General features: G+C 41.0%; 1 protein-coding gene across 2 annotated transcripts in view; it reads right to left on the bottom strand.

The window, feature by feature from the left end:
* LOC109896314 (solute carrier organic anion transporter family member 1C1) overlaps positions 1–15,531 on the bottom strand; it is a 68,770-nt gene that overhangs the window by 27,075 nt on the left and 26,164 nt on the right. Inside the window, exons 3-6 of one of the 2 annotated variants that reach the window (XM_031831877.1) lie at positions 14,069–14,210; positions 8,792–8,924; positions 7,154–7,287; positions 6,765–6,914 (exon numbers count right to left, since the gene is read on the bottom strand). In XM_031831877.1, coding sequence (XP_031687737.1) covers positions 6,765–6,914; positions 7,154–7,287; positions 8,792–8,924; positions 14,069–14,210 — 559 coding nt within the window. The remainder of the gene's footprint in view (positions 1–6,764; positions 6,915–7,153; positions 7,288–8,791; positions 8,925–14,068; positions 14,211–15,531) is intronic. The other variant, XM_031831879.1, reaches the window with a different exon arrangement.

Here is a 15,531-nt window from a genome sequence, read left to right as displayed (position 1 = left end):
AAGGCTAAACAACATGGTTGTGGACGGAATTGCAGAATCTCCACATGAGACCTGGATGAAGTCTGAGGACAAAGTGAGGGAAATGATCTTTGAGAAATTGAAGATGGACCACAGGACGATTGAGGTGGAGTGCGCCCACAGGACTGGAAAACCCACCACCGGCCCAGGTGATAGGCCCAGGCCGATAGTGGTCAAGTTCCTGAGGTTCAAGGACAAGGTAGCTGTCTGGAAAGAGCCAAGAACTTGAGAGGAACGTATATCTTCCTCAACGAGGACTATCCTGAAGCTGTGCGCCAGAAGAGGAAAGAACTGAACCCAGCCATGAAAGCTGCCAGAGTGCGTCGGGACATTGCGTACATCCGCTACGACAGGCTCATTGTCCACCCTCCCTCCCTCCCAGAAGTCTGGAAGGGATGAAAGAGCCAAGCCTATGGCTTCGTAGCCTCAACCCCGTAGCACACACACACACCGATTGATTAATGGACTGCTGAATGTATTTTCTTCTCTTTTTTTGTCTGCTCTGTTCAATATTATGTCTATCTCTGATAAGCTACCCAGGAAACAGCTGAAAATAGCCCATATTAATATATGTAGCCTTAGAAATAAGGTTCATGAAATCAATAACTTGCTAACATCAGATAACAACCATATATAAGCCATTTCTGAGACTCACTTAGATAATTCATTTGATGATACATCAGTAGCAATACAAGGATATAACATTTATAGAAGAGACAGAAATGCTTATGGGGAGGAGTTGCTGTATATATTCAGAGCCATATCCCCGTCATGCTTAGAGAAGATCTAAAGCCTTTTCTTTTGGGGTGTTGCTATAGGCCACCAAGTGCTAGCAGTCAGTATCTAAATAATATGTGTGAAACGCTTGATAGTGTATGTGAAGTAAACAGAGAGAATATTGACTGAATATTGACTTGTTTTCATCAAGCTGTCCGCTCAAGACGAAGCTTCTTAGTATAACCAGTGCCTGTAATCTGGTTCAGGTTATTAATCAACCTAACAGGGTGTAGAAAAGGCCCATGGAGTTGGTGGAATAATCCTTTAATTCATTGCCATTTACTCAGCTGGGCCAGGGGCGCTTTAATTAGGTCAGGTGGAAATCAAATCAAATCAAATTTATTTATATAGCCCTTCGTACATCAGCTGATATCTCAAAGTGCTGTACAGAAACCCAGCCTAAAACCCCAAACAGCAAGCAATGCAGGTGTAGAAGCACGGTGGCTAGGAAAAACTCCCTAGAAAGGCCAATACCTAGGAAGAAACCTAGAGAGGAACCAGGCTATGTGGGGTGGCCAGTCCTCTTCTGGCTGTGCCGGGTGGAGATTATAACAGAACATGGCCAAGATGTTCAAATGTTCATAAATGACCAGCATGGTCGAATAATAATAAGGCAGAACAGTTGAAACTGGAGCAGCAGCACAGTCAGGTGGAAGTTGAAACTGGAGCAGCAGCATGGCCAGGTGGACTGGGGACAGCAAGGAGTCATCATGTCAGGTAGTCCTGGGGCATGGTCCTAGGGCTCAGGTCAGTTGAAACTGGAACAGCAGCATGGCCAGCAGAAATGTCCGACAGATCTCAACTCCATAAAAGAAGGAAATTGCCATCGCCTGATCTCGCTGCTTTCTCTTCCTTAACTCCATCTGATACAGAAGTTCTGTGCGTCCATGAATCCACCACAGACTACTCAGTAAATATACCACTTTATGGTTAAAGGAATTCCTGCCTCAGTCTCATCCATTCCTCTGTCACCTGACACGTGACCACCTGTTCACCTTCACTGTCAGTCATCCTACCTGTCCAGCTACCCACACAGATTCCACTAATCCTTCACAGGGTGTTTACAAACACTACAGGAACAAGATCATCCACATGTATCGATCCCATTTTTACTAATGCTACAGATCTTTGTTCTAAAGCTGTATCCGTACCTATTGGATGCAGTGATCACAATATAGTGGCTATATCCAGGAAAGCCAAGGTTCCAACAGCTGGACCTAAAATAGTGTATAAGAGATCATGCAAAAGATTTTGCTGTGACTCTTAAGTGGATGATGTACAAAATAGTTGTTGGTCTGATGTGATCAATGAGGAACATCCAGGCGCTGTTAAGGCTCCATGAATTGATGAGGAATTGAAACACTGTATGGTTGAAAGAGACAGGGCAAAAGGAGTACCTAATAAGTCTAGCTGTATATCTGACTGGCTTACTTACTGCAAATTGAGAAGTGATGTGACTAAACTCAACAAAAAGAAGAAACTGTATTATGAAGCCAAGATCAATTATATAAAAAAAACTTGAGTACTTTAAATGAAATTATGGGCAGAAAGACAAATTCAACTCCATCTTTCATCGAATCAGATGGCTTATTCCTCACAAAACCAATTGATGAGGCCAATTATTTTAATCATTATTTCATTGGCAAAGTGGGCAAACTTATGCAGGAAATGCCCACAACAAACAGTGAGCAATTATATTCATGTATGAAAAAACGAATAATGAAAGAAAAGCAGTGCAAGTTTGAATTTGTTAAGTTAGTATGGGAGAGGTGGAAAGATTTAACGATCAATAATGACAAACCTCCTGACATTGACAACTTAAGAGAGAAAGCTACTGAGGATGCTAGCTGACTCTATAGCCACTCCTATCTGTTATATTTTTAATCTGTGTTTAGAGGAAAGTCTTTGTCCTCAGGCCTGGAAGGAAGCCAAAGTAATTCTGCTATCCAAGAGAGGTAAAGCGGACTTTACTGGTTCTAACAGCAGACCTATACGCTTGCTGCCAGCTCTTAGCAAACTGTTGGGAAAAAATTGTGTTTCACCAAATACAATGCTATTTCTCTGTAAACAAATCAACAACAGACTTTCAGCATGCTTATAGAGAAGGGCACTCAACGTGTACTGCACTGACACAAATGACTGATGATTTGTTGAAAGAAATTGATAATAAGAAGATTTTGGGAGCTGATTTCAGTGCAGCCTTTGATATTACTGACCATAACCTGTTGTTGACAAAAACTTAGGGATAGGCCCCTTTAAAAAATTTAAAAAATCCACATGAATGACGTACCCAAAGTAAACTGCCTGTTGCTCAGGCAATGAAGCCAGGATATGCATATAATTGGTACCATTGGAAAGAAAATACGTTGGAGTTAGTTTGAAGAAATGTTAAAATAATGTAGGAGAATATAACACAATATTTATGGTAGGAGAAAATCCAAAGAAAAACCAACCAGATTATTTTTTGAGAGACCATCCTCTTAGAATGGCAAGTATAAGGTCATACTGAAAATTAGCTCCCTGGATGCAATTCCTATGGCTTCCACAAGGTGTTAGCAGTCTATGTTCAAGGTTTCAAAAACGAAAAAGTGAATTTATGAAACCTGTGACGTTAGAAAAATATTTTGATATGGGGCGCCGTCCTCAAACAATTGCATGGCATGTTTTCGTTGTAATAGCTACTGTAAATCGGACAGTGCGGTTAGATTAACACAAATTTAAGCTTTCAACCGATAAGACACTTATATGTACCTAAATGTTTAATATCCATAATGTTTATGATTATTTATATGAATTGCGCACCCTCCAGTTTCACAGGAAGTTGCCCCGCTAGCGAGACGCCTAGCCCTAAAATAAGTGCTATGGCTTTTCAACCTCTGCCATATCGTGGATCCAGAGATATCGATCTAATAGGTTTTCTTTAATGGAAGCATCTCTAATGTCAAATATGTAAAGTGGGGTGTACCGCAGAGCAGCTCTCTAGGCCCTCTACTCTTTTCTATTTTTACCAATGACCTGCCACTGGCATTAAACAAAGCATGTGTGTCAATGTATGCTGATGATTCAACCATATACACATCAGCATCCACAGCTAATGAAGTCACTAAAACACATAACAAAGAGTTGCAGTCTGTTTTGGAATGGTTGGCCAGTAATAAACTGGTCCTGAACATCTCTAAAACTAAGAGCATTTTATTTGCTACAAATCATTCCTTAAGTGCTAGACCTCAGCTGAATCTGGTAATGAATGGTGTGGCTGTTGAACAAGTTGAGGAGACTAAATTACTTTGCGTTACCTTAGATTGTAAACTGTCATGGTTAAAACATATAAATTCAATGGTTGCAAAGATGGGGAGAGGTCTAGCCATAATTAAGAGATGCTCTGCTTTTTTGACACCACACTCCAAAAAGCAAGTTCTGCAGCCTGTAGTTTTGTCTAATCTTGATTAATGTCCAGTCCGTGTGGTCCAGTGCTGCAAGGAAAGACCTAGTTAAGCTGCAGTTGGCCCAGAACATAGCGGCACGTTTTGCTCTTAATTGTAATTAGAGGGCTAATATTAATACTATGCATGCCAGTCTCTCTAGACTAAGAGTTTAGGAGAGACTGACTGCATCACTTCTTCTTTTTATGAGAAACATTAATGTGTTGAAAATCCAAAATTGTTTGCATAGTCAAATTACACACAGCTCTGACACACACACTTATCCCACCAGACATGCCACCAGGGGTCTTTTCATAGTCCCTAGATCCAGAACAAATTCAAGGAAATGTACAGTATTATACAGAGCCCTTATTGCATGAAACTTCCTTATATCTCATATTACTCAAATAAACAGCAAACCTGGTTTAAAAAAACAGATAAAGCAACACCTTGTGGCACAACGCCTCACCGCTATTTGACCTAGATAGTTTGTGTGTATGCATTGATATGTAGGCTGTGTGCTTTAAAAAAAAATGTATGTAGTTCTGTCTTTGACCTGTTCTTGTCTAACGATGTTCTGTATTATGTTTCATGTTTTGTATACCCCAGGAAGAGGAGCTGCTGCTTTTGCAACAGCTAATGGGGATCCTAATAAAATACAAAATACATACAGTTGAAGTCGGAGGTTTACATACACCTTAGCCAAATACATTTAAACTCAGTTTTTCACAATTCCTGACATATAATCCTAGTAAAAAAATTCCCTGTCTTAGGTCAGTTAGGATCACCACTTCATTTTAAGAATGGGAAATGTCTGAATAATAGTAGAGAGAATTATTTATATCAGCTTTGATTTCTTTCATCACATTCCCAGTGGGTCAAAAGTTTACATACACTCAATTAGTATTTGGTATCATTGCCATTAAATTGTTGAACTTGGGTCAAACAATTTGTGTAGCCTTCCACATGCATCCCACAATAAGTTGGGTGAATTTTGGCCCATTCCTTCTGACAGAGCTGGTGTAACCGAGTCAGGTTTGTAGGCCTCCTTGATCACACACGCTTTTTCAGGTCACCTCACTAATGTTCTATAGGATTGATGTCAGGGCTTTGTGATGGCCACACCAAAACCTTGACTTTGTTGTCCTTAAGCCATTTTGCCACAAATGGCTTGCAAGCCTCCCACTTTTTCCTCCAAAAACTACAATGGTCATTATGGCCAAACAGTTATATTTTTGTTTCATCAGGCCAGAGGACATTTCTCCAAAAAGTACGATCTTTGTCTCCATGTGCAGTTGCAAACTGTAGTCTGGCTTTTTTATGGTGGTTTTGGAGCAGTGGCTTCTTCCTTGCGGAGTGGCCTTTCAGGTTGTCGATATAAGACTCGTTTTACTGTGAATATAGATATTTTTGTACAGGTTTCCTCCAGCATCTTCACAAGGTTCTTCGCTGTTGTTCTGGGATTGATTTGCACTTTTCGCACCAAAGTACGTTCATCTCTAAGAGACATAACACGTCTCCTTCCTGAGCAGTATGACAGCTGCGTGGTCCCATGGAGTTTATACTTGCGTACTATTGTTTGTACAGATTAATGTGATACCTTCAGGCGTTTGGAAATTGCTCCCAAGGATGAACCAGACTTGTGGAGGTCTACAATTTTTTTCTGAGGTCTTGGCTGATTTCTTTAGATTTTCCTGTGATGTCAAGCAAAGAGGCACTGAGTTTGAAGGTAGGCCTTGAAATACATCCACATGTACACCTCCAATTGACTCAAATTATGTCAATTAGCCTATCAGAAGCTTCTAAAGCCATGAAATGTTCCAAGCTGTTTAAAGGCACAGTCAACTTAGTGTATGTAAACTTCTGACCCACTGGAATTGTGATACAGTGAATTTCAGTGAAATAATCTGTCTGTAAACAATTGTTGGAAAAATTACTTGTGTCATGCACAAAGTAGATGTCCTAACCGACTTGCCAAAACTATAGTTGGTTAACAAGAAATTTGTGGATTGGTTGAAAAATGAGTTTTAATGACTCCAATCTAAGTGTATGTAAAGTTCCGACTTCAACTGTAGATGCAGGGGCAATCAACAAAGAGAGGGAGTCCAGGTCCAATGAGTGCAGCAGCACGTAATGACGGTAAAAGCAGCGCGTAATGACGGTAAGAGCAGTGTGTAATGACGGTAACAGCAGCGCGTAATGACGGTAACAGATGCGTATAATGACGGGTAGCCTGGCGCTAGGGGGAGCGGGAGCAGGTGTGACAGAGCGACTCTGTGCAGCCAATGACAATGCCTGCTCTATGTGTTAAGCTGGGAGCCACTTGTGGATTTGACAGCTCTAATGCAGTTCCACCTCCCACACAGTATTAAGCATCAGCTATCCGGATGTTGGCTAAAGCGTATCTGATTGAATCGGGCCCTTAGTGTATGAATCAGACTGAAAGGCAGTTTATTCAGACCGTCGGATCGACTTAACATATTGTACTTCAAATCATGCATAGTGACATTATCTAAAATGTGTTTGCATTTCCAATTGGTCTATTACCAATGTAAAATGCAGCATTTTCCTCCCTGGCGAAATCATCTATATACGAGATCCCAAGGGGCTGCACTGGAGTCTCCCCGATCCCTCGTAAGACGTTCCCCAGGAACACATAGATCCACATGGAGAGGTTGGACTCTCCTTCACAACCTACTGGGAAGGGGGAGAGAGAGAATAGATACAGCACTGTGTGTGTGTGTGTGTGTGTGTGTGTGTGTGTGTGTGTGTGTGTGTGTGTGTGTGTGTGTGTGTGTGTGTGTGTGTGTGTGTGTGTGTGAATGCGCGTGTCCATGAGTACATGTGTGTGTGCGTTGGTTTGTGTTTGCATGGTTGAATGCATGTGGCACATGAGCTTGTATGTGTCTGTGTGTGTGTGTGTGTGTGTGACACACCTGTCCCTGTGCTTGGTGCCTCAGAAAGCGGGTCACCCGAAGCTTGCGAGGAGGGTGACAACAGGCGCGCTGGACATGGAGAGAGGTTATTGGTTGAATTCACTGACGATCGGATTGACGTGTCGAACTTATAGCTGCGTACAAAACACCAATGCGACTGTTTAGCGAAGGGAGGGGAGAAAGCACCACGTTATACAGTTAGAGAGGACAGAGACAAAGCAGAACATGAGTGCTTTGGATATGCAATGAAACATTTTGGAAACACCGTTTTATACATTCAAGCGCATCATGTTACACACAATACTTAATGAAGAAGCTTTCTTGGCTTCACCTGTAAAATACAAACAATTGACGACTGAAGTGTTTTTCAGGAAAACATCCCACAGCTGTAAAAATGCATATAGTTAAACTTCTCTTGGCATTCAGTAAAAAGAGACTCCATACAGTGCAGCATATATTCTTTAAGATTCCACATGTTCCCATCTTGTGGGAGGGATTAAACATTCGGACTGATCAAACTTTCATGACCAAGCCAAGCTAATGAGAACGCATGATAACACACAGCAATGCTTCATCTCACAAACGATGGTACACAATATATAAGATATGTGCAAAATTCAGTATATTAACATATCACTACAGAGTCAGGGTGATATCTGTCCTTTACCAGACTTTGTCCAAACACACAGAAATACAGTGCATTCAGAAAGTATTTAGACTCCTTGACTTTTCCCAAATTTGGTTATTTTACAGCCTTATATATGTCACGCCTTGGTCTTAGTATTTTGTGTTTTCTTTAATTATTTGTTCAGGCCAGGGTGTGACATGGGTTTGTGTGTTGTGTTTCGTATTGGGGTTTGTAGTATTTGGGATCGCGGCTGATTAGGGGTGTTGTATAGGCTTGGCTGCCTGAGGCGGTTCTCAATCAGCAGTCAGGTGCTTCTCGTTGCCTCTGATTGGGAACCGTATTTAGGTAGCCTGAGTTCGCTTTGTATTTCGTGGGTGATTGTTCCGGTCTCTGTGTAGTATCACCAGATAGGCTGTAATTAGGTTTCACGTTCCGTTTGTTGTTTTTGTATTTATTATAAGTTATTTCATGTATCGTCACTTTTCTTCATTAAAGACATGAGTAACCACCACGCTGCATTTCGGTCCGACTCTCTTTCAACAAACGAAGAACGCCGTTACAATATATCAATCTACACACATTATCCCATAATGACAAAGCAAAAACAGGTTTTTAGAAATCTTTGCAAATGTAAATATTTTTTGGGACTGAAATAACACATTTACATAATATTCAGACCTTTTGCTATGAGACTCGAAACTGAGCTCAGGTGTATCCTGAATACTTGTGTCTGAATACTTTCCGAATGCACTGTAGACTGACATTTCCTTTGAATAGAGGATCCCTGGAAACGTGATTCATGAACAGAATAAACACACACGCGCACAGGCACAGGCCCGCACTTACACACATATCCAGATAAGCTTTAGCTTACTGTACCACAAGTGCATTCAAAAAAGCAAATCGCTACACCCGCAATAACATCTGCTAAATTTGATTTGAAAAGGAAGCTGGAAACCCAAGCATTGTAAGTTAATCCTCCTTCAAATTAAAAGTCAGTAAAACCTCACCGTCCGATGAGGAAGTGTGGCAGAGCGATGATGAATGTTCCCACTGCCATCAGTACACAGCCCATTGCTATGATCTTGGGCCGATGCAGCTTTGCACCAAAGTAACTCACGAATGCTATCACCAACAGGTTACCTGGTAGGGGGACAGACAGACACAGAATTAGTGTGTTCTAAGTTGCCATTTCAATTCTCAAATTGACAAATCTGATGAATCGAGATTCAATTCACAAATTGGAAAAGTAAAATGCATTTTCACATAAGAGTTTTTCTGTTTACAACTCTATTTCGATTCCATTCCTGAATGGATTCTTGAATTGTCGAGTTGACATGGAACTGACCCCAGCGCTGACACAATGGTCTGCTTGAATTTATTCTCAATCACAATACCTAATTCCTCTCATTGATGTAAGTGTGTTGCCATGGTGAGTTTCAACATAGTGGCACCGTTGGTTTCCTAATTCCCACTATAGAGTGATTACTCATGAAACCCAGACAAAAAAAGGACATTGTTGACATATATTTGACATTTGTATCTAAAAGCATAATTTAGAAATAATTCATCAAAGTTGGTATATTTCTGACATTTTAGCCTCCCTTAAGACTGTAGATGTTACAAAGCAAAGATTTGTGTCGTGTGAAGCTTTACCGCTTGCTCTGTAATATGAGTAGTACTCTGATTTCAATATACAAAAATGTATTTGGAAAATGTTCCAATATTTTGTTGAAAATAATATACAGTGCATTTGGACAGAATTCAGATCCATTGACTTTTCCCACATTTTGTTAGGTTACAGCATTATTCTAAAATGTATTAAATTGTCTTTTTCCTCATCAAACTACACACAATACCCCATAATGACAAAGCAAAAACTATTTTTTACTCTGTACTTTGTTGAAGCACCTTTGGCAGCGATTACAGAATCGATTCTTCTTGGGTATGACACTACAAGCTTGACACGCCTGTATTTGGGGAGTTTCTCCCATTCTTCTTTGCATATCCTCTCAAGTTCTTTCAGGTTGAATGGGGAGCATTGCTGCACAGCTATTTTCTGGTCTCTCCAGAGATGTTCAATCAGGTTCAAGTCCGGGCTCTAGCTGGGCCACGCAAGGACATTCAGAGACTTGTCCAGAAGCCACTCCTGCATTGTCTTGGCTGTGTGCTTAGGGTCGTTGTCCTGTTGGAAGGTGAACCTTCGCCCCAGTCTGAGGTCCTGAGCACTCTGGAGCAGGTTTTCATCAAGGATCTCTCTGTACTTTGCTCAGTTCACCTTTGCCTCGATCCTGACTAATCTTTTTTTAATTTAATAAATTTTAGAATAAGGCTGTAATATATCAAAATGCGGAAAATGTCAAGGGGTCTGTACTCTACGGGCAAATCAAAGTTCCAGAGTTGGATCTCTGCTAGTTTTAAAGGTATGGCCCATTTAATAAAGAGAAAATGGCATAGTAGGCAATGTAACCAACACAGCCCTCATTTTACTTATAGGGTGACCACTTGGAATCCATTTTCACATTCACTCTGTTGGTAATGCTTACAAATTGAATCCTAAGAAAAGAAGAACCCTCCAAATCGAATGACCAAGGGCCAATTGAATGACTGTGCCGTGGCCTGGATAGAGAGAGAGGAGAGGGGGGGGGTTGTGAGTGAGTGAGTGAGTGAGTGAGAGAGAAAGGGGGGGAAGTTGAGAGAGGGAAACAGAGGGGAGGGAGAGAGAGAGAGAGAGAAAATGTGGGTAGTGGAGGAGAGAGGTGGGCAATAAAAACTTTAATGAGGTAAACGAAAAGCAGCCATTTCATGATGGAACCAATTGTTGTTTTTCAAGGATGGATGGATGACGTCCATTCCTTAAGGACCTCCAGCTGCTCTCATTATTAAGAGGAGTGAGTAGGCTATTCTCCAAGGGTGCTGGATTTGGGAAGTACCACTTCAGAAACCTGCTGTAGAATGCCTAAACTTCTGAACTCCAGAAATAACTGTTCTCTGACTAAGGCAAACCTAGCACTTGGAAATGGAAGTGTCATTGTGCCCCTTCGTTAGTTTAAAATACTGCTTAAGGAAAACAACTGTTTTGATTGTGCTATTATGCTGAAAACACATGAACGGATGATCTCGGACTGTAAATGTGTTGATTTTTTCCTTCGTCCATTTAGAATACTGTGTGGACTAGAAAAACTGCTTTGTTTGTTGCTCAGAGTGCATCCTGCTATTAGAGAGTGGTTAAATACAGAAAGGACTTTGAGGCTAGTCTATGGAGCTCTCCTGAGATGCTTCAGCACTTTTATCTCTCCCTGTGGTTGGGGGCATTGGAGCCATGGCAAGAGGCACACAGCGAATCCTACAGCAGGCTTCTCCTGGTTTCCATCTACTCTACACAGAAAGGCTCGAGGCGAGCGGAAGAGTGGAAAAAAAAAAGATAACGAATGTAAAATATACTTTGTCCGTAAAATGTACATAGGTTCCGAACTTTTGTGAAATGGCACAGTTGGAAAATATATGGCAAATAGAAATCAAAACTGGATGGTCTTCAGAGATAGATTGAGGGTGAAGGATGGTACTAAAAATGAACTAAATATAGTGTTTTTCTTTAGTTTTATTATTTTCTCCATTGTAGAATAATAGTGAAGGCATCAAAACTATGACATAACACATATGGAATCATGTAGTAACCAAAAAAGTGTTGACCAATACAAATATATTTTAGATGTTAGATTCTTCAAAGTAACCATCCTTTGGTTTGATGACAGCTTTGCACACTCTTGGCATTCTCTCTTGAAGGAGTTCCCACATATGCTGAGAACTTGTTGGCTGCTTTTCCTTCACTCTGCGGTCCAACTCATCCCAAAACATCTCAATTGGGTTGAGGTCAGGTGATTGTGGAGGCCAGGTCATCTGATGCACCACTCCATCACTCTCCTTCTTGGTCAAATATCCCTTACACAGCCTGGAGGTGTGTTTTGGGTCATTGTCTTGTCAAAAAACAAACATGATAGTCCCACTAAGCGCAAACCAGATGGGATGGCTGCAGAATGCTGTGGTAGCCATGCTGATTAAGTGTGCCTTGAATTCTAAATAAATCACTGAGTGTCACCAGCAAAGCACCCTCCACACCATCACACCCCCTCCTCCATGCCTCATGGTGAGAATCACACATGCGGAGATCATCTGTTCACCTACTCTGCATCTCAGAAAGACACGGCGGTTGGAACCAGAAATCTCCAATTTGGACTCATCAGACCAAAGGACAGATTTCCACCAGTCTAATGTCCATTGCTCATGTTTCTTGTCCCAATCAAGTCTCTTCTTATTATTGGTGTCCTTTAGTAGTGGTTTCTTTGCAGCAATTAGACCATGAAGGCCTGATTCACACAGTATCCTTTGAAGAGTTGATGTCGAGATGTGAATGTTACTTGAACTCTGTGAAGCATTTATTTCGGCTGCAATTTCTGAGGCTGGTAACTCGAATGAACGTATCTTCTGCAGCAGAGGTAACTCTGGGTCTTCCTTTCCTCATGAGAGCCAGTTTCATCATAGCCGCTTGATGGTTTTTGTGACTGACATTTTCCGGATTGACTGACCTTCATGTCTTAAAGTAATGATGGATTGTCATTTCTCTTTCCTTATTTGAGCTGTTCTTGCCATAATATGGACTTTACCAAATAGGGATATCTTCTGTATACCACCCCTACCTTGTCAAAAAACAACTGATTGGCTCAAACGCATTAAGAAGGAAAGAAATTCCACAAATGAACTTTTAACAAGGGGCACCTGTTAATTGAAATGCATTCCAGGTGATTACCTCATGAAGCTGGATGAGAGAATGCCAAGTGTGTGCAAAGCTGTCATCAAGCCAAAGGGTGGCTACTTTGAAGAATCTCAAATATATGTTCAACACTTTTTTGGTTACTACATGATTCCATATGTGTTATTTCATAGTTTTGATGTCTTCACTATTATTTTAAATAATAAAAATAAGGAAAAACCCTGGAATGAGTAGGTGTGTCCAAACTTTTGACTGGTACTGTATTTAAAAAAATATATATTTTATATAAATTACCCAAACAATATATGGGGGATTGGAAATTAGGCAGACAATTACATTGATGGAAGCCACAAGCTGATCTTATTGTTTTTGTTGCCAAGCTGAGCGTAGGGCAGCATGGTAAAAAAAATGCAGTACTTATTGCTCATCTGATATTTCTTAATTTCTAGTTTTTTGGGGGCTAGAAACATAAGCATTTCACTGCACATGCGATAACATCTGCAAATATGTGTACGCAACCAATAAACTTTGATTTGACAGTTTCTCAAAGAAGGCACAATGGTAAGTTTGATAAGATTTCTGTAGAGGTGTAGGCAGAATTTATTTCAGTGACTTTCAAACCAAAAAAATGCATGCCGCCTATAGCGAGTGCCAAACACTGACCACACATTCTGCAAGATTGATTGTCTATTCAAACAATTTAAAAGTAAATTCTTCAGCCAACACGTCTAATCAAAAGACAAATTGTTGTTCGATATCTTGTTTATCAGTAAATTATGGTGTTTAGATCTCCTTAGAATAGACTCTGAGATTAAATAGACTATGACGTCGCCCTCTTACCTCACAGCATTACTGTGGCCTACCCATAATGTCAAATATTTTAAGTAGGCTACCGTTCTATATACACTTTTGAGCATGGTGCGCTATTGAATGAACGATAGATAAATGGTAGTCTAATATTTGTTCTGTAGCGGGAATAAACCAGTCATGTCAGAAAAGGAGAGACGCCCTACAATATGATTCTGATTTAGGCTTATATAATAAAAGTAAAATAATTATATTAAGCTACATGCTGCTATGCAATCTTCTTACCAACAGCAAACGCATCTGTTTTATCATTAGGCCCATATGATAATGTTTTTATTATTCCCGTGCATCAAACACCATTTCCCCCATAAGAACAATATTTGCTTGCAATACAACTGATCAACCACTAGAAGTTGTGCGTACAAATGGTCTGAGCTGTACTTGGAGATACGCACACTTTCCCGCAAGATGAATAAATACCAACCTTTGTGGGAAATCTGGAGCATACAAGGTTGAGTTTTTTTGTGCACACACATTTGATAAATGAGACCCTGATGACTTCCTAGAAGGCCTTGGTGACCCATTCATTCATTCACATCTCTTCTCTTTCACAACAACATGGATAGAATGGAAGCCCAAAATAGCCCTGGGGATGAGGACGAGGTGAGGACATGGGGGATGGGGACCTGTGACGCAGACACTTACTTACCTATCTCAAAGCTCCCGTCGATGACGCCTGTTAGGTAACTGGGGATGTCAAAGCGCCTCTCCAGCTGGGTTATTGTGCTCTTCATGTAGCTGCCAGACAAGGCCTTGGCAAAGTAGGCAAACGATAGGGCCACAAGGAACATCTGAAGAGCACGAGGGGAGGAAGAAAGGAGAGGGAGGTGACAGAAAGTGAGAGATAAATGAAAGGGGATGGGGGGGGAGATATTGCTTATTAATAATTAATACATATCAGATTGTACTCGGATTGTATCCAGAGTTTCATTGTCAGAGAGAGAGTTACCCTTGTGTTGCTCTGATGTACACCATGGCTGTACTTTTCATTGGCTCATTAGCCTATTTTAGCTCCTGCTATCACATTTCCTATTTAATATTCTAACTACATCATAGAAGCACAGAGTGGAGGATAGAAGAGGGAAAGGAAAAGGGGGGATGGAGGCTGATAGGGAAGGCAAAGTGTATCTGTAACTACAGGGTATTGAGGAAGACAGGGACAAAGAGAGGATTAAGAGTCTACGTCAGACTTAAGACGGCTCCTTATGTGAGAGAACGGTGACTCAACCCTAGCAACTGATGAAGAAAGGATTGGTTTTGACTAGGAGAAGGAACTTATACATTATGGATTGGCCTTCAGTCTTAGGGGGGAAAAAGGTGCTATATAGAACCTAAAAAGGATATTCGGCTGTCCTCATGATAACCTACACGGATCCCAAAACGTTTTTTCCTAGAACCCAAAAGGGTTCTACCTGGAACCAACAAGGGTTCTTTATGGAACCCAAAATGGTTCTACCTCGAACCAAAAATACTTTTACCTGGAACCAAAAAGAGTGAAGAACCCAGTGTAGGTCTCAGTCTGTTTCTGTTCTCCTTATGGAACTGCCGTGCCAAACATGTTTGGCGTGACAATTAGTGACAAGGTGTTGGCAAGATAGCACAGACAGATTGGGGTCTAGGCTAGGAAAGATGAGCTCTAGCATTCATTGCATCAGTCTTCCCACTCTGGGCCACTCACGACTAGCAACACCTAATCTCTCACAATGAGTAGGTTTGTCTTCTCACAGTGGCACGTCCACATTCCCATGGGCTTTTCCACATCAAAGACTAGCCCGGGAAACTACACGGTACACAAATATAAACGCAACATGTTGGTCCATTGTTTATAAGCTGAAATAAAATCTCTTAGAAATTGTCCATACGCACAAAAAGCTTATTTTTCTCAAATTCTGTGCATAAATCTGTTTACATTCGTGAGCATTTCTCCTTTGTCAAGATAATCCATCCACCTGACAGGTGTGGCATATCAAGAAGCTGATTAAACATCATGATAATTACACAGATGCACCTTGTGCTGGGGACACTAAAAGGCCACTCTAAAATGTTCAGTTTGGTCACACAACACAATGCCAGAGATGTCTAAAGTCATTAGTGAGCGTGCAATCGGCATGC

Source organism: Oncorhynchus kisutch, linkage group LG9 (genome assembly GCF_002021735.2).
Source record: "Oncorhynchus kisutch isolate 150728-3 linkage group LG9, Okis_V2, whole genome shotgun sequence".
Taxonomy (NCBI): domain Eukaryota; kingdom Metazoa; phylum Chordata; class Actinopteri; order Salmoniformes; family Salmonidae; genus Oncorhynchus; species Oncorhynchus kisutch.
This window is presented reverse-complemented; position numbering and strand designations above follow the sequence as displayed.